The sequence below is a fragment of the Penicillium citrinum genome, assembly GCF_028827155.1.
Source record: "Penicillium citrinum strain IBT 23319 chromosome Unknown utg000010l:1.0-1229701.0:1.0-1230130.0, whole genome shotgun sequence".
Classification (NCBI taxonomy): domain Eukaryota; kingdom Fungi; phylum Ascomycota; class Eurotiomycetes; order Eurotiales; family Aspergillaceae; genus Penicillium; species Penicillium citrinum.
Genome location: NW_026622695.1, coordinates 692557 through 711027, shown reverse-complemented (window position 1 = coordinate 711027; position 18471 = coordinate 692557). Strand labels below are relative to the sequence as shown.

The 18471-nt window shown below is 47.1% G+C and overlaps 7 protein-coding genes across 7 annotated transcripts; 3 read left to right on the top strand and 4 right to left on the bottom strand.

The window, feature by feature from the left end:
• Window positions 1-847: 847 nt before the first annotated feature.
• Window positions 848-4059, bottom strand: schA (serine/threonine protein kinase SCH9; the record flags this gene model as incomplete). Its single annotated transcript, XM_056650231.1, has 3 exons — window positions 3992-4059; window positions 2361-3605; window positions 848-2285 (listed from the first exon to the last, which is right to left on the bottom strand). The coding sequence occupies exons 1-3, from the start codon at window positions 4048-4050 to the stop codon at window positions 848-850; spliced, it is 2742 nt and encodes a 913-aa protein (XP_056495295.1). The 5' UTR covers window positions 4051-4059.
• Window positions 4060-7036: 2977 nt separating this feature from the next.
• N7469_011325 (chromatin structure-remodeling complex subunit RSC7) lies at window positions 7037-8972 on the top strand (the record flags this gene model as incomplete). The annotated part of the gene is made up of 3 exons (XM_056650230.1): window positions 7037-7085; window positions 7183-8284; window positions 8342-8972. 3 exons carry the CDS (start codon window positions 7037-7039, stop codon window positions 8970-8972), a joined length of 1782 nt encoding a protein of 593 aa, XP_056495294.1.
• Window positions 8973-9879: 907 nt separating this feature from the next.
• N7469_011324 (ESCRT-III subunit protein SNF7) lies at window positions 9880-10823 on the bottom strand (the record flags this gene model as incomplete). Its single annotated transcript, XM_056650229.1, has 4 exons — window positions 9880-9962; window positions 10025-10233; window positions 10317-10521; window positions 10649-10823. 4 exons carry the CDS (start codon window positions 10821-10823, stop codon window positions 9880-9882), a joined length of 672 nt encoding a protein of 223 aa, XP_056495293.1.
• A 472-nt stretch (window positions 10824-11295) lies between these two features.
• Window positions 11296-11846, top strand: N7469_011323 (nuclear telomere cap complex subunit Ten1; the record flags this gene model as incomplete). Its single annotated transcript, XM_056650228.1, has 2 exons — window positions 11296-11381; window positions 11453-11846. 2 exons carry the CDS (start codon window positions 11296-11298, stop codon window positions 11844-11846), a joined length of 480 nt encoding a protein of 159 aa, XP_056495292.1.
• Window positions 11847-12131: 285 nt separating this feature from the next.
• N7469_011322 (MFS transporter) lies at window positions 12132-13994 on the bottom strand (the record flags this gene model as incomplete). The annotated part of the gene is made up of 3 exons (XM_056650227.1): window positions 12132-12861; window positions 12924-13577; window positions 13651-13994. 3 exons carry the CDS (start codon window positions 13992-13994, stop codon window positions 12132-12134), a joined length of 1728 nt encoding a protein of 575 aa, XP_056495291.1.
• Window positions 13995-14471: 477 nt separating this feature from the next.
• N7469_011321 (uncharacterized protein) lies at window positions 14472-14931 on the bottom strand (the record flags this gene model as incomplete). Its single annotated transcript, XM_056650226.1, has 2 exons — window positions 14472-14589; window positions 14612-14931. 2 exons carry the CDS (start codon window positions 14929-14931, stop codon window positions 14472-14474), a joined length of 438 nt encoding a protein of 145 aa, XP_056495290.1.
• A 1760-nt stretch (window positions 14932-16691) lies between these two features.
• On the top strand, window positions 16692-18331 carry N7469_011320 (putative 3-beta hydroxysteroid dehydrogenase/isomerase family protein; the record flags this gene model as incomplete). The annotated part of the gene is made up of 3 exons (XM_056650225.1): window positions 16692-16918; window positions 17033-17677; window positions 17749-18331. 3 exons carry the CDS (start codon window positions 16692-16694, stop codon window positions 18329-18331), a joined length of 1455 nt encoding a protein of 484 aa, XP_056495289.1.
• Between the last annotated feature and the right edge of the window lie 140 nt (window positions 18332-18471).

The following is an 18471-nucleotide window of genomic DNA, read 5'->3' as shown; positions in this document are numbered from 1 at the left end:
ATGGGGACTAATCGGATTCGGATTCAAGCCAGACCAATCGAATAAAAAACAATGTTCTCGCTCTGGCGTTCAATCTGATTTAGATTTGGATGTTGGGTTGGGGGGGGGGGGGTGCCAGTTTAGGTGGATGAACGAAGTTATATGGCTAGAATGTGCCTTGTTTCCTGCTTCTGGCGAAGGAAAGGAATATCGGTTGGTATTACTGTCATGTAGACAGGTAATAAGAGAGAGGAAAGAAGAGAGGAAGCAAAAGGAGGAAATTGCACGGATATTTCTCGTGGGAATCGAAATGTTGACTCGAAAAATGTGGAGGGAAGATAGTGCAAAGTAGAGTAAGTCGCTCGCAGAAACCCGGGTACCAGAGCAATTCAAATTGTAACATGGGACATGGTAACAGAGAAATGAAAAGTTATGAAGTATTCACGTTCAGATGGAGATTGTTTGGATATTCGTCATCCTGGGTACTGTCGCCCCAAGAATCATAGTACTCAAACCTTTCTCATCCTAAATGCAGGTTTGACTAGAAACAAGGTCCAAGAAAGACGGGGGTATGTGGCTGCTACGATCGGACAGAGTATGAGGTTTTGCCGTGAAGTGAATCAGGCCGTTCCAACATGCCATCTGTACAAGCATAAACAGGCAAAGAGAAAACCAGATGGAAAACGCTACCCGGGAAAAAAGAGAGAGAAAGAGGCAAAAACAAACATAACCCATATCTGTGGGGGCCCAGCGATATGCATCCGAAGCATGTACAGGCTGAATGATGCCGGATCAAGACTCCATGATCATGCAAAGAGAGAGGGAGAGACAGAGAGAGACAGACGAATGAAAGAAAGGGAAAACGTAATCACATGTCAAAGTTGTCGTCAACGTTAAAGATCCCAGGCTCAGTGCCATCGGAAGTCTTCTGAACACCACTCATGCGCTGATCTGTCGAGTTGGTGGGGCGATGAGTGCGCTGCCAGGCCCCGTCGTGAATTGGATCATCATCCATCTCATCCGGTTCGCTTGCAAGGTGGTGATCAATGGAGCTCTCATTCACAAAAGTAAAGCCCTTGAAGTTGGCCTGCATGCCAGGGGAAAGAGGGGTTGAGCCTGGCATCAAGCCATTGGCCAGAGCGGCGGCGCGCAAATTCAGCGAGTTGTTGTTCTCCAGAGCATTGGTAAACTCAGGGTCGAAGTTGGAGGTATCGGTATCAGACTGCAGCTTAGGCTTGAACGGCGGAATTACCTGCTTACGGCAAAGCGCGTCCCAGTCGATATCGTGGAAGAAGGGGTGTTCCATGAGCTGCTTCGCATCACCCTCGGCGCCCAGACGATGTTTAGGATTGCGGTTGAGCAGACCCTTGACGAAGTTCCTTCCTTCGGTGCTTAGAGCATCACGAGGGAATCGCACTTTGCCGAAAGCAATGTTCTTGTACATCTGTTGAGTGTCTTCGGCGTAGAAAGGACTCCAACCACAGCACATTTCGAAGACCAACACACCCAGCGACCAGAAATCCACCATCTTCGTATAACCTTGCTCGTCGAGCAGCACTTCGGGGGCGAGGTATTCAGTCGTACCACAAAATGTGTTTGTGGTATCATTCTGAGTCAAATTGGCCTTGGACAAACCGAAATCGCAGAGAGCGATGTGACCATTCGCGTCCAGCAGAATGTTCTCCGGCTTCAAATCACGGTAGACAATATCATGGTCGTGGAGATGTTGCAGTGCCAAGATCAATTCAGCGATGTAAAACTTCGCCCGAGCCTCCTGGAAACGACCCTCGCGTTGAAGATGCCAGAATAACTCACCACCGGACATATAATCTGTGACCAAATACAGATCTGTCGGGGTCTGGAAGGAGAACTTGAGTCCAACGATAAACGGAGAGGCCGCCATCGCGGTCCGTACCAAGATATTTCGCTCTCCAAGTGTGTGAGCAACCTCCTTCTTCTGAATAATGACCTTTTTAGACAAGACCTTCATAGCATAGATACGCTCAGTATCCTTCTTCTTGACCTGGTAAACCTGACCGAATGTTCCCTTGCCAATCAACTTGAGAATTTGGAAATCATTCGGTCCCACATTCTTTCGATCAGTCATTTCGAATTGCATTTGAAGGTGAATTTCGCCGGACACCTGGGTATCCCCAGCTCCACGGGCCACCAACGGGAACCAGCCTTCCAACCGGCTATGATCCTCTCTCAGGTTGATAGTCAGACGAACATGTCCCAAAAAGGCTTCTTGGTTGCTGCGATCGTAGACAGTGACATCAACTTCGGATTGGTCACCAAGAACGTCACTTGTGAGAGGAGGGAAGAGTCAGTTTCAAAAGAATGATGTCAATGTGAAAAATTGCGACGGAGGGGAAACTCACAATGTTGCCTCGTGGTCCCAATGAGGGTCGGTCACCGGGGATCTACCCTTGTGATTGTGGGCATCGACAGCGCTGTTGTTGCTACTCTGGCGACTTTTCATTGGAATGGCCATGGGCATGCCAGCCTCTGCATCGGATTCCATCTGACGTCGCTTCTTTTCCTCTTCTCCATCCCGGGCACCCTTGGAAATATACTCATTCCACTCGAAAACGCAGACAACGTATGGGTCGAAACTCGGACGCAGGCCTCGTGCCTCTGAAATTTTCACGAACAATTTACCCTTCAGGGACCCGACTGGGGGACCATTGGATGGAGATGTCGAGGATTCGCGAGGGAAGGCTTCGTCGAGTTTCATTGTGATTTCATCGGTTGAGGAATCCATCTTCTCGGGTTCTGTCTCTGTCTCTGTCTCTGTCTCCGTCTCTGTCGGTTGCGGCTCTTTTTCGGCTTCACGAGGGACTGAGGTGACGGGTTCCTTATCTGCCGATTGATCTTCGTTGGACATGGCACGAGGGGTCAACGGCGGGGTATTCTTTAGACACACCCCATCGGGTGCATTCAAGGTCAGCTTGGCAAGTTCTTCGGAAGATATTGAGACGAGCGACTTCTCGTTGTGTGGCGGCGGTAGAGGCTCGGTGAGGGAGGTTAACGGGTTGGATGCAGGAGAGGAAGAAGGATTGTAAAAATGAGTGGCAAGGACAGGGTCATCCGATATACTTGAGACTGGCAGAGAAGTCTGACGACGAGAGGGAGAAGGACTCTCCGGACGGGTGGGTGGAACAAGATAATTTTTTAGGATATTGTAAATGGATCCTCCCGCGTCTGGACTCGAGTCAAGGCCCGTCTCGTCGGATTCCGTCTGCAGTAAGGAATGGGGAGGAGTGGGTAGATTGGGATGATGATGATGATGCTGAAGCGACGGGTCTTCCATCTGTTCAGATGCCTCTTCTCGTTCCATCATGACGAAGGAATCCGAAGAAGAAGCAGCATCGGAATGTTGGGTTTGATGGTGGGGTTGGTGGGTGTCTGAGTGGGGGTCCGCAGCAGAGAAGGGCTTCGAAAGACAGGACCACAACCGTGGCAGACTCGCTTCTTTATCAGCGGAGAAAGAACCAACCTGAAAATAGTTGTGCATGATAGAAGGCAGACGTTTGTCCGCAGGGTCCGGTTGAGGTGTTGCGATGCCCGTGGGAGTGGACCCGTTTGACCCGATTTGGTCCTGGTTATCTTCTTCTGTTCCGGAGCTATGAGATCAAAATCCCAGTATTAGCCATGTTGTCCCATTTTGATGAGTGATGAACAGCGAGGAGAGTAAAGAATAAAAAAAGTAGAAATAAAATGAACGAATTGCGACCGGCGATGCCTCTCCTCGTTGATAGAATCAACAGGGGGGGGAAGAACCGGTCAACCCAATGTGGGGGAGGCAAAAGAGAGGGGAATTTTATGAGAGACGCGGAGCCCAACCGGGCCACAAATGAGAAAAAAAAGAGACTGCAAGATTCATCCAGAGGGATGCAATGCAGTGTGAGGCGGAAGTAGACAGCCTGACATTCCAAGGCAGAACACAGGATTTTATGCAGGACTCGAGAGATGATCCTCGAGACTCGATAAGCAAATAAGAAAGACTCACGTTGGAGGCTTCATGTCGGAATGGCCGTTCAACTCGGTTCCACTCTGCGCAGCAGCCATTGCGCTTCCATTTAACGAAGGGACAAAACCTCCGCCAGGAAACGAAGACTAGAAAAGAAAAAAAAAGGCGAGAAGAAGAAAGTGGAGAGGGCGCGGGGTGAGAGACAGAGAAGGGTAGAAGGGGAAGATTTGAAGGATGAAGAAAACGGGAAAAATCGAAGAAGCAAAAAAAGAAAGTTTGGCCGCCCGATGATGAGCTAAGGGGAGATTGCGGGATACACTTCGGTCATCATACAAGTATGTGGCAGTAGGATAATAATGGGAGAGGAGAGAGGAAATAAAGGAAACAGATAATGGATGAAGGAGAAAAAAAAAGAATATTATAGAATAAAAGAGATGAGGAGCTCATGAGAGGCTGACGGGGCTGTGTGAGGCAATCCTAACTAGTCAGTATGTATATACTCCTAGTGAACTAGTCCCATGTAACTATATCAGGAGAGCTGAATTATCAGCTGAGCATGTGGAAGTTTAGAAATGACCGTCAGATTGGGCTCTTGCTTATTCACTACTCCTTAATAATGGCAGTGTCTGGTTTATTCATTGGATTAGAGTCATGATATTTCGTGATTGGAAGCTATTGGAGTACTGTATACCGAGTATCAATCCTCGTACCCAGTACACAGCTACTTAATGGATCGTCATTTGTGTAGTGTATTACGCTAATGAAGATTCAATCAGAGGTTCATCCTCATCCATACTCTATTATCAAATTTTAAGCCTACTCTACAATACAAATAACCACTGTATTCAGCTTATAACTGTCTACCGCAACACCTAGGGGCATTCCGAGTGGTGATATCCCGCACATGAACTCCTTAAAATATTCGCCTCCGAATCTTCCCCATTATTTCCTTTTTTCCCCCACTGATTACTATCAAATGTAATCCCTCATCCTTATCGCCCTTGACCGTATCCCATCCCCTCTCGCACGAGGCATCTCCGTCATCTCCGCAATCCACTTCGGCGGGGTACATCGTACATCCTTTGGTCCATTGCGCTAGAGGATTCCGACATGATATCCGGAGTATAGAGTATATACATACTGTACATCATCTATGATCTTCATTGACATGAACATCACCGAGAGTACCCAATATGAATGATTGATTCATCTGTACTGTACAGTATAATCAATAGAACCCTGCTATCCTCTGTGCAACATAGATCGAGTCCGATCGGCGATTCTTGAGATCCGTGCAGCTTCCAATGTGGCCCGGTCCAGCTGGATCTCCCCTTGCATCTGCATACCACAGAGCTGTGTGTGCACTGTACATACTGTATGTACTCGCTCGTGGCGCTGACTCGCAATTTTGCGGTATGCTGAGCGATCTCCACCAACTGCGTCATAAGGCGCCCGCCATAGAGGCCCTATGCTCTTCGTCCACGCTTCCTCACTTTCTGGTTTGATGGATACAAGAGCCGGTGCACTCCTCGCGGACAATGTACGTACCACAAATGTGAGCTTGCGACTCCGGGGATAAATCACCCAGACAATAAAAGCAATAGCTCTATTTTACACTCTGCAATGTCCATGAAGTGAAGTATCAATGTCTCTCTACCTCCGCTTTCTCCAATCCCCGAGGGCGGGGAAAATCTGCAAGATGCCCCTCATCAGGGATGTCGTGATTCACAAATCACAAATCCATTGGAAAAAAGATCCAGTTGTTTCATTTATTAATTGCCAGGGATTATTCAATATAGCCGAGGGGGTTGGAACGATAGTTCGTTGAAATTGATCCAATATCTTCACTAGTACAATACATCAGTTGCTGGGATACACCTTTCCTACATACATCAAGTTTTACGCCTCCGCATCATCAAAAGATAACCCGCAGAAAATAAACCCGCATGCATGTTAGCTTATCCGTAGGGCCACGGGGCGCAAAGACACCCGCGATTGAATTCGTAGGTCATCTGCGTGAGCTGTTGTGCCACACGATCTGCAACTATGCAGCCGACTTCTACTCCCGAAGGACACCGCATCTCATGCACCACAATGGAGCACAGTCATCCGGGAACATTTCTGGACGCAGAAGGTAATTCATATCGCGCCGAGATTGGCGCTGTATTAGAGAACGACAGCTCTGAATGGGGACGGGAGATGTCGATTCAATCTAATTGTCTTATCATAATCATCGTATATAGTAGCTATTGAACCTCGGATGGGTCTAAGCGACGATGCGATTCTGCACTGAGGCAGGTTTATTTCCTATATTACAGGCCTTGTGATAGCATGTCTGGGTTTTAAGCACCGAAAGGGATCAAAATGATTCTTCATGCATGTGATATTGAGCTTCAAGTTGTTAGTCAGTCAGTTCGCTATACTTAACTAGCCTAACCACAGGCACTGTACTATGTACAGTAAGTACCTCTTCAATACTCCATCTCTACTCCACCTGAAAATTCGGTGAAAAGGAATTCGTGCACGGAGCCATAGATGGCTCTGCTTGGCTGTTGACAGCCTCCCGAAAGTCCTTGTCGCCAATGATAAGACATCGGGAGAGAACGGCGCATTTGCGTCGTGCTAACCGACCGGTGAGCCTTTTGGTGTGGTTGGTTCTCGTTCTCCAGCATGAGCTCATTGTGCGGCCGTCAACCTCCGCAGAGTAGTGCTGGATATCGCTCTTGTATACTCAATGTACATATTTATCTTTCGGGAATGGCATGCGCTGACTCGTGAACGTGCCACAGTTCATTTCATCGAAGGTCTAGAATCATTGCAATGTGCTGTCTGCTGATCTTCTCATTCATCCACTTCATCAAAAATGACGTAGGAAAAGAAAGGATAGTTGCCTGAGGCAAATATTAGTAATCCCAGATTAGTCATTGCAGCTAGAGTTGATACCTGAATTTCAAGGTGTCGGATTCAACCAGGATTATCTGATATCACGTGAGAGATCGGATTATTGTCTGTCCGCAAGAGCTGTTTTCCAATGAACAATTGCAACTTGGCAGAGCGCATTGCAACTTCAATCCCTTCTTCGGAATGCCTCGAAAGGTCAGGGCTGCGGCCCAGGCAGCTGCCAAATCAATGAGTCAGTTTGTCCCCTGCTAAACTTGCGCTTCCCTAGACAAATTGCTTCCATCGCAACCTCACCCCTTTGGACGCGCCTCGCGACTAATACGATCCAGAAAATGTGCCTGTACTTCCTGAGAACTCTGACGACGAAATGATTGACGTCCCTCCATCCGATCCATCTTCTCCCGCCGTTGAAGAAGACCACGATTCTCCCGATGAAGATGATGTCGAGCCTGAGGCTGAACAGGAAGCCGCACCGGACGCCGATGCGCAGGCCGAAACTCCCGCCGAATCGAAACAGGAAGAAGACAGCACGGCTGCGACCCCTGCTGCTGACGAGAGTACAGTTGTTGAAGCTGATAGCCCGGCGTTGGGTCGTCCGGCTATTCCCCGCAAACGTCGGATCGGTCGACCTCCCAAGAATCCTCGACCTGAAGACTATGATTTAGACGGTGCACCATCACCACTCCGTGTTACGACCCCTGTCAAGCGACGACGTGGTCGCCCTGCTGCGAGTGGTGGGCGCTGGGCTCGTAACCGTGGAGCCAGTCATTTGACCCAGATCCCAATCGATAAGGAAGGAAATATGATGGATGTGATCGGGGATGAAGTGGCATTGCCTCCGAATCCCATTGGTGATACGAAAGTTGATGCAGATGGCCACCTCCTCGGTGGCCGAGAGTACCGTGTGCGTACATTTACGATTCTCAACCGTGACAACAAACTCTACATGCTTTCAACTGAGCCTGCCCGATGCATCGGTTTCCGCGATTCGTACCTGTTCTTTCAGAAGCATAAGATGCTCTACAAGATCATTATCGACGATGACGCGAAACGCGATCTAATTGAGCGCGACATCATCCCTCACTCTTACAAGGGTCGTGCTATTGGTGTGGTCACAGCACGTTCAGTTTTCCGCGAATTCGGCTCGAAAATCGTCGTTGGCGGCAAGAAGATTACCGACGATTATGACGAGCAAGCTGCCCGTGAGCGAGGTGATGTCGAGGGTGACCTAGCGGTACCTGAAGATAAGCTTCCAGGACCAGGCGAGCCTTATAACCGTAACCAATACGTTGCCTGGCATGGCGCTAGTGCCGTCTATCATACAGGAGCCCCTTCAGTACCGATGGCAGGTGGGAAACCTGTCGATTCAAAGAAGCGACGTGTACCAGTCACAGATGACAACTGGATGGTTGAGCACGCCCGTGCCGCAAGGTTAGTAGTCATTCAACACGTTTCTGTGTCAAACATATATTAACATATCATCTGCAGCACCTTCAACTCGAAATTAGTTGAGCTTCGACGCTCAACCATGAACGGCATCTACGACATCCATACCAATTCCATGCAATACCCCCAAATCATGCAGCCAACACACTGCCGCATCGAGCGCGTTCCGCCACCAGACAACCGCAGCGCAGCCGAACTAATGACCGACATGTCCTCGCTCAGTCTCGCAAATCCAAGCCGCGACACTAACACCAATGAACAAAACCAAAACCAAAACCAAAACCAAAGCGAAAATGAGCCAACAACACAAGACGAGAACCCCGAACCAAACCCCAAAAAACAAGCTCCCGTCTTCCCACCCGTTCCAGTTCACATTTCCAACCGCTACGTCGTGCAGGATATCGTTTTTGAATCCCCTCCATACTCAAATATGGGCGTACCAGGTCCGGACGGAGATCTTCGTAATCTCCAACCTAATGGTCTGGTTAGTATTGCTAATCCCGCCCATCCGGAATTCATGTCTCCGGACATCATTGCGCTTCTCCCGGATGAGTGTAAAGAGTCACTTCTTGATGCTGCGACGCGTGAGGTTGAATGGAAAACGAAGTGGACTAGTGAGGTATCGGATAGTCAACGTTGCCTGCCTACTAAGAGTTATGCATGGTATCCATGAGTTGAGAGAGACTCCGTGGTGAAGCTTCTCTGGGGTTATTTTGCTTTGCTTGATTTATGGCGGGTTGATTTATTCATGGCGAAAATGGTTTTTAGCATGGGTTTGGGCTTGGACTCGGTTTTTGGTTCATGGCGGGTGAAAAAGCCATGGGAGTTTTTGTTAGTCTTTTTTCGATGCCCCCTGTTTTTACAGTCACTCTAGGTGATTATTTGAATTTGTCTGATATGGGTTTCCGGTTGATGCTGGATGCCAAGTTGAAGATGAATATGAAAACATACTAATACTATCAGTCTAACTGAAGCTGAGTATCATATACGCTTTCCGGTCTTGTACTATTCAAGCAATTTAGACTTCAAGTTCAAGCATTGCATAGATGAGACTACATCAATGCAGCACGACTGCTTATGATTTGAGTAAACTGAATTCTGCAGCTGACAATACGCCGAAACTGAATCGAACTCCTATCTAAACCATCCAGAAACAAGTTAGAAGCAATTCAAGCTTGTAGACTAGTGCGCAGCTCAAAGCCTTACATCGCGCAACTTTGCGAGGATTAAGGTAGATTGAGCAGGTCTACTGCTTAATGTAAATTCAGTCTATCCCAATCCAACCGAAATAGAAACGGCTGGTAGAGAACCAGGACTAGACTGGACAGAGGAATAAGAAATGAAAAGTAGGTGAGAACCATATTGAAGTGTATAAAGCGCCAGAATACAAAAAATGGAAAAATAATAATAAGTAGGGCTTGCTTGCGGGGAAAAGAAAAAGGCATCCAATGCATAGGTAAGGTAGTAAGAGACATGATTCAGCCAAGGTGTGATTTGGACGGGGATTTGCAAATGCGATATGGACTCGTGTTGAGTTATTGTAGCGGTAAAAGAGGGAAAGATGAACAGAGATGGAAAGACTACATGGCCATTTCGGCACGTAATTTGGCCAACTCTGCCTCCTCGTCGTCTTCCTCGGCTGCCTTTGTTTTGTCTTTGCCCACTGTAAAGATTGTTAAGATTATGTCGAAAGGAGTGAAGTCAAGGAAACAGGGAGAATCTTACGTTCCGAATTTCCAGCGGTCGGTAACCGATCCAGTTGAGTACCAACAGGCGTAGGACCCGTGTTGAGCATACGCTCGTCCATAGCCTCCTGCTCCAGTCCCTCCAACTCGGCATCCAGTTCGTCCTCGTCGGGCTGTTCGCCCAGCGGAACGCTGGTGATCGCCTGACCGATTTCCTCGCTGAGTTGGTGTTGTTCGCGGAGTTTGTCCCTGATTTAGCATTAGCATCCCTGGTCTTCGGAGATAGGTGTCTTCTCATTTGATATTGGAAGAAGATCCTTGACATCACATACATTGTCTCGTCGACTTGTTCGAGGCTCATACCGCCGTGAATCTGCTTCATCGCCTGACCGGCTTGCTTCATTGCTTGCAAGGTCTCGTGGTTGATATTTGCCGCTTCAATCGAGTATATCTGTTGCTCCAGTTGGACGATCTGCGATGTTGTCTGTTCGAGATTCTTTTCGTGGACCTTTTTCCGGCGGAGTGCAGCTTTGGCAGCTATATGAATTAAATTTTTATGTTAGATTTCTTTTTTTTTATGTTTATTGTATCTCCGTAGAGAACACCCAGAAGGAAGATAACTCATATCTTCTCGCCTAGGTGAAAGATCAGGGAAAGACTGTACCGTTCTTATTTGTGTTGACATGCTTTCGTGCTGCGGCTTCTTGCTCCCCAATCTGATTTTCCAAGTGTTTTTCCCGCTTCTGCAACATATCTAGCTGCTCACGCAGTAGCAAGATCGCTTCTTTAGGCGCATCCTTCCGCTTCTGAGCGGCGGCTCCGCCAAACCAAGACCACATCGTGAAGGCGGGCAGGTGGGTTGTGAGAAGATCTGACAAGGGCGAGGATCTGCTTGATGACTATGTCAGTTGTTCTTATTTGTGAAGGATCAGGCAGCAACAACAACGATCGTTTCGATTGTGATGCGCCTAGCGGCGTGGTGGCAGGTCAGACGGAGGTGGGTAGGGTAGATAGGCTTCAGGCAGAACGTCGACTGCGCAAAGAAGTTCAAAGAAAGAGGAGAGAGCGCCAAGTGTAGGTAAATAGTCGAATGATTACTCTGAACAAAACAATCGATATCGCGTGTGGCAGTTTTCGCAAGTCACCCGATGTCAAATGTCAAATGGAGGGGAGGCTCCCCTCGCTCTGAGCCTATGACATACGCGGGCCGATCGAGTCACGTGGGGATCTTGCTGGGCCTTTGCGAGGTATTCGACGGTCTTTCCTTGATGAACTTCTACTCTCTCATATCCCCCACGGTGGGTTTCAGGGATGAATGGACCGCGCGCGTCTAAGCGTGTATTTCTTTACGAATTGCCGTGTCTCCCGGCGGATACAAAGGTCCGATTCCTGGGATGGTACGTTTTGGAGATTGGGGGATTGGTTCGGAATAGAACGATCTATACTAACAATCGTGTACTGACTACAGCGTGAGACAATATAATGTCACTGAAGGCCATCTCGTTCTGGAACACAATTATTTACGAGGAAAAGAAGAGGCAAATGCCGTCTCGGTGGATATTAATGCTGTTCTTGAGGATGTCACTTCAGAGGAATTGCGTGTTGGCGCATGGTTGAATGTTCTGGGTTATGTCCGAGATGCTCAGTCACCTTCTCTTTCATTTTCATCGAATCAGCTTGATTCGCAGTCACAACAACCAAATGAGATGACATCTGCAATGGTGTCAACTACTGTTCCTCCACGACCGGTACACATTGATGCAGTGCTTGTTTTCCCGGCGGGTGCCATTGCGCTCGGAGAGTATGAGCGCATTCTCCGCAATGTGCAGGATGTTGAGCGCCGTCTGCAATTTGCGGGATGAAGAAAACAAGAGACGGTCCGGATTGTTCCACAGCCTGGACTCGTGCCCCTTGTCATTACGAGTCTGGCCTACTTGGACAGGGCTAGTAACGACGAACATGACATTAATTACCATTATCATGAATGCTACATTAAAGCTTCACTCAAGCAGAAACGAATCTGTTGCGATATTTTGAGAAACAAAGAACTTTTCAACCTTTTCCTATGCAAGAACAATGAGGTATCAGGCAATGCAAAAACGAAAGAAGACCAAGAACGCAAAGAACTGAGCTCAGCTCAGCTTAACTCAGCTCGTCTCATTTTGCTTCTCTTCATCATTTGGGCGCGCAGGTCCCTGGCCTACAGCTCTCCTAGCCCGCTTACCCTCAAGTTTCTTCTTATCCTCTTGCATACGCACAATAAGATTACTCTTCATGCGAATCTTGTATCCGTATTTGTAAAAGACAAATGGAATCGGGATAATAGCCACCTCCAACAGACCCAGCAATGTCCCTGACCAATTTGGACCAAGGCTGTCATACATATACGATCCAACAAGCGGAAGTACACCGCCAAGAACACTGCGAATCACGGAATTTCCTGCCAAAGCACTAGCCGCGTACATTCCGTAGCTGTACGTGAGGTAGTTGGATGCGTAGATGAAGACGCCCGTGTTCCCAGCGCCAAAGGGAATACCCGCGAGAAGGGGCACAATCCAGTGGATCGATGCTGGAGCACAGGTCCAGGCGAACCAGAGCTCGCCGACGGGGATAAGAATTGAGCAGATACAGACGAAGGAGACCATTGCCTCTGGGTGAACTTTGCCTGTCTCGGGATCTATTTCGTGACTGTTGATCAGACGACGGACGAGAGGTTCACAGGCAATGGTAATTAATACGCCAATGCCAATTCCCAAGAACGATAGGCCTGAAAGACCGAGGCTCCAGCCACGAATATCACCAAAGACAATGGGATAAGCAGTGAAGCATAGGTAGAGAATACCGTAAACGATAGCAACGTAGATATTCCAGAAAATACTGAAGTAACATGAGCAAAGTTTCCTAGTTTTGAGATTGATGTTGCAAATACTGATGCTTACCAGATAGGCTCGGTGACAGCCATGACGAAAGGCCGACTTAAATTCAACTTGAGAATCTCATATAGGGACTCTTTTCGATCATATCGTGACCACCAGCGCTCATCACCGGTCTCTTTGCGTAAACGAGCCGCTTTATTCTGCAACAAGGTGGGTGCATACGTTTCCTTCAAAATGACCGCAAAAACAAGCGCTACAGCAGAGAGCATCAGCGCAATCCAGCACATCCATCGCCAACCAAGATACTGCGTGACAAAACCACCAATAACCGGACCTAAAACTGGTCCATTGAGAGGACCAATACTCCAAATTGAAATTGCTAGCGCGCGGTGCTCATCGTCGACTAAATCTGCGACCATTCCCGGTGCAGTGGAAATCATCACGCTGCCAAAGAAAGCACCCACGAATCGAACGACGATTAGAGCAGTGACTGATTTCGCGAGGGCACAGGGGATAATTAGGATGGTGAAGATGAAGAGACAAGTTACGCAGACGACCTTTCGTCCGTAGACTTCGCTTAGCGGTGCCATGAACATTGATCCGATTGCGAGACCGATTAGGTAGAATGTTAAGCCGAGAGTGACGATTGTGGAGTTTTCGTTAAATTCATTGCCGATTTGAGTTACGCCAGAAGTGTATGAGGTGGAGTATAATACGCTGTCGATTGTTAGCCATGTCCTGCTTCATGCTTCATGCTGACTGTTGTTTCACTTATTACGAGCTGACTTACATGATAAGAGTATTCCATGAGAGGAAAAGTAAACCCATGGCTTTATATGATATTGTCCAGTTTTTCGGGTTCTCAGGGTCATCTTCGCCATCCCAGTCAACTTCATAGTTTGGATCAGCGGTCATGTTTGTTGGGATGGTGGTGACACGCTGTGAAAGAGACATATGGTCTGACACCCGGGACGCGCGAGTTGTAAGGGTCTTGTCCAGTGCTTCATGGTCATCTTGAGTATCTACCGAGGAGATTGTCTCCCCAATTGAATCCGAATCATGAGATCGCTCGGTATTGTGAGGCCATTTCTCTTGCGTATATTCCGCAGATGCATTAGAACTGTTTGAAGCCATTCTGAATATTTCCAAGGTCTATCCACAACTCTGGTGACGGGGAGAACTATAAGAAAGTTCAAGCGGGGGTTTGAGTTTAAAGGTCCGGCAATGGCTTATTCGCCGGGTATAGAAAGTTGTTAGGGCTTTCCTCGAATTGAGACCCCACGAAAGACGGAGAGGTCTTTCTAGGTATCTTTACGGCGAAACCAGGACCAAGTTCAAGTCCCCTCCTAGGTCCAGAGGGTGGTGGGTTGTAATTTGGCTGGTTAAAAAAGGAGAAAAAGAAGTATAACCTAGATGATCCAGAAGATGGCGTTTGCGCCGAGGTATCTTTGAACTAGGGGGGGGGGGCCGACCAGAGCCAAGATCGAATATCAAGAACGATCTGAAAAAGCTGGCGAAACCTTGGAAATTGTAGCACTTTTACAACAACTTTTTGAAACAAAAAATTTTCGGCCCTTGAGGGGTGGGGCTCGGGCAGTGATAAGCCTAATTTCAGTGTTGACGAGAGCCATAAAAGGTCTTTTCAACGCCGAGTGATGTGATTGATTCGGAAAGCAGGCCGAGGCCAATGCGAGCCGTATGGAGCTTTCTTTTGTTACGGACATCAAGACTGAATGGTAAGAAGTACGTACTGATCTGTATTCAGTATGCGTTGTTCGTCGAGCCAAGGTTTTGCTAGATACAGTAGCTGTTCCTTGTTCCTGAATGTTTCCCCAAGCTTTACGCCCACTTCACCTGGAGTCATTCCCCATGGGAACTCCATGTCTAGGTGGCTCCATGAAAACGGAGTAGACATACAAGTGTGGTTCTGATCTTGGTTGGAAGGCTTATTCCCTATTTGCTCCGGGATCCATGTGGACCTTTGAGAAGCCGGTCGATTCTGGCCTCGGAGTGGGTATATTGTGCCGGTTTGCCGAATACGCCATCCCCAGTTGCTGTCACGAAGCCACATGTTGGTTGCTGCTGCTTTTGTCTCTTGGCAGATCTGAGCAGAATTGTTTCAGAGCGTCTACTTTTGTGGGGCTCGGGGTTCTTTGCGATGGACATGGGTTGTGCTCATCTGCTCGTGCAGTGTGATGGATGGGCTTGGTGAACGTGATTATCGGCTGGTATAAAACGGGCCGCGATCGGCTCTGAATTATCGGCAGAAGAATTTCCCTTCCGTCTGAATGTCGAACGGATTGCCGACGAGAGGGCATTGTTATCGGCATTGCAAGGTCGGTTGATGTTGATGTTTCATTCCGTGCGGAACAACGGAATCCATTCCGTTGAGCATGGATGTTTCCGCAAGAGATGGGATTTCCGAGACACACGCAGTTGAACATAATATACCTAAGGTATAATTGGAGTATTCTAGTGTTAATGAAGATAAATAGCTATTGTCGCTCTGTATATCTGAATTTACTTGTTCCATACCAACACACGATCTCAAGAATGTATTTTCTCTTCCCTTCCATCGTCTATCAATACTATGAAAGTGTGTAGGACACACCTTTATACTTACATGTTCCCCCAAGTAAACTAAGGAAGCATTGAAGGTTATCCTAGGCTCCAGAAAAACGAGCCTTTTTCAGGCCAGAAGATAGAATATTTGCCATTCAACTTCCAGAGCATGCCCTATCGGCCGAAGTTTATCTCGCAAAGCGTATACTATGGCCAGGAGTTGGAATGAACCTTTATACTGAAATGCTGCTATTATGAAGCTTTAGTAACTGAAAAGAATTAAAATATACCTCTAACTTGAAAGGTCCATCCCTTAGGGTACTTAATGTACTACTATTCAAGATACTCAAAAACGGGCTAGGCCGAAAGACACAGACGGATGGCTCCACTTGCACTGGCCTGAACAATCTGATCTCTACAAAATTAGATGCAAACCATATTCTGTCCAATGAGATTGTTCAGGGTTACATCCGAATTTTGCAAAACAATGCTAACTATGTACTATTCAATCTTCAGAGTTACTTGATCATATTCAAAGTTTGTATGACTATGAACGGTGTACACTATCTATTATAGTACCGAGGTAGTATCCGCACAATAATAAATGCTTAAACCAACCCCGATCTGCATTTTGTCTAATGAACAAGGCTTAACACACCTAGATATTCGATCTGATCGTACTATGTAACTATCATCTACTCTGTAAAACATCATCAAGGTAAAGATGGTGGAACCATAGACTACACTTAAAGCCCACCGCCTCGAAGCTCGCTGTGGAATTCCTGAATCGATCAAACTTCGGAGAAATTCCATTCGCCCACCAACCACAGCTCAGCTTGCCTTCGTTTAGAACTAACCGAGCCGTTGGGCTCTAAGCGACCCCTTCTTTGGCGAAATTGCGTGGAATCAGAGCTTAACAATAAGATCTGGTCGAACTGAACCAATAGTTAAACAAAGAAATTTTTAATTGAGTAATCAATTAATAGGAGGTCATTTCTCTTGGATAGTATTCTTATTTTTCTTGAAAGGAATTTTATTTGGCTTGACCATTCAATTTTATTTCATCCTTCGAGGATCCTTCCATGGAGTATTGTCCGACTGTATCACCGAATTAATCTATGGCGCCGATCTTGAAAATCCTTTGAAATTTTGCTATTTGGTTCGAAAGCAGGCTTTGCGTTGAGAATATTCAATCGATTTCAAAGTGCAACTTGAATTTCCACGGAGTGTATGATTCGAGTCGATTCAAACGCAATCTGCAGTGATAGAATGATACCCATCTTAGCTGCGCTGCTAGGGCTTGGCCTCTACCTACTCCATGTCAACTCTGTCATGAAGACTGTTCCTCCCGAGGCAAAAGAAGCTTCTCCGCGTCGCTGGACCGTTGATGAAATCAAAGATGCTTATAAGAAAGCAATCGAAAACCCTGTCGATGTGAGCAAGAGTATTCCGCCCAAACAGACGCGGCGCTATGTGGTTGTAGGTGGATCCGGTACGTTCTGCATGACATACAGCAAACCCCCGAAACAAGCCAAAAAAAAAGTTCCAAACAATCCAAAAAATAAAATCATTCTCCAAATCTTTCGATGATCTCGTCTAACAATTTCTAGGGCTTGTTGGAGGTTGGATTGTATCGCATCTTCTTGCACGGGTGAAGATCCCTCTGCAGTGCGTGTTTTAGATCTCCTATCACCAACGCAGGACATTCTCGCCCAGGGCGTCACCTTCGTCAAAACAAATATTACAGATGAATTGGCTGTCACGACTGCTTTTCAACAACCATGGTCAGAAACCGTCTCTCAGCTCCCATTAACTGTCTTCCACACTGCAGCCATTATCCGTCCCCAAGATCGACTGGAGATGTTCCTACCACTATGCAGCAAAGTAAATATCGAAGGAACACGAAATGTTCTCAATGCTGCGAAAGAGGCGAAAGCCTCATGCTTTGTTTCGACTTCTTCTGGTTCAGTCACTCTTCATAAACTAGGGTTCTGGGTATCTCCGTGGACGAAATTGCCTAAGCGAGCTTTTCAAATTATTAGCGATGATGCAAAGTTACCCGAGCGTCATGATGAATTCTTTGGAAATTATGCTGTGACTAAGGTTGAAGCAGAGCAGATAGTTCGTGCGGCTGATGATCCTTCGTCGAATTTCCGGACTGGATGTATTCGTCCCGCGAATGGGATTTATGGAATTGGAAGTGATGCTAGTATGACTATCACGGGGGTGTACCTACGCAACCAGGGGAGTCCAACGTGAGTAGATCCTTCTTGGCTTGAATAAATGATATTCGGGAGAAAGAGAACAAACGACTAACGAGATACAGCTGGGTTCGACCTGTTATTCAAAGCTTTGTTAATGCAGAGAACGTCTCTATCGCCCACCTCCTTTACGAACAACGTCTTCTAGAACAAAGCCAACCAAACTCTTCACTCCCAAATACAGGCGGACAATCATTTGTCGTGACGGATCCAAATCCAGCCATTGCTTTCAGCGATATCTACACGCTATTGGAAACTCTGTCCAAAACTCCAGTCTCGTTTCCGACTATTCCTCCCGCACCACTCTTTCTCCTATCATATATGGTCGAACTGTACTCTGTCATTCAATTCAAATATCTCCCCTGGCTTCTGCCTAAAATCAAGGGTGATTTGAACCAGGTACAACCTTCGCTGTTCTCAATCTCGGACGTCTATTGCGTTGCGGATGATGCGCGTGCCAGAAAGGCACCTGAGTTGGGTGGATTAGGTTATAATCCACCTTTGACTACGTTGGAGGGCATGAGCAAGGAGGTTTTGGACTGGAATTCGAAGGCTGGTAAGACGAGTCCAGTTGATAAAGTTGGGCCTGTGGCTGTTAAGGAAGAAGGGGTTGATGTGAATATTGTTTCGCCCGAGGTGAAATTGTGAAGGAAATTCGATGCCCTAGGCTCTTCTTAACAGTCAAGGGGAATGCACATAGGAATTCCTAGGTGGATTGCCGTAATTAAATGAATAGCATTTACTATCACAGGTTAGCGGGAGTCGGATTATGGGAATGAAAGTGTTTG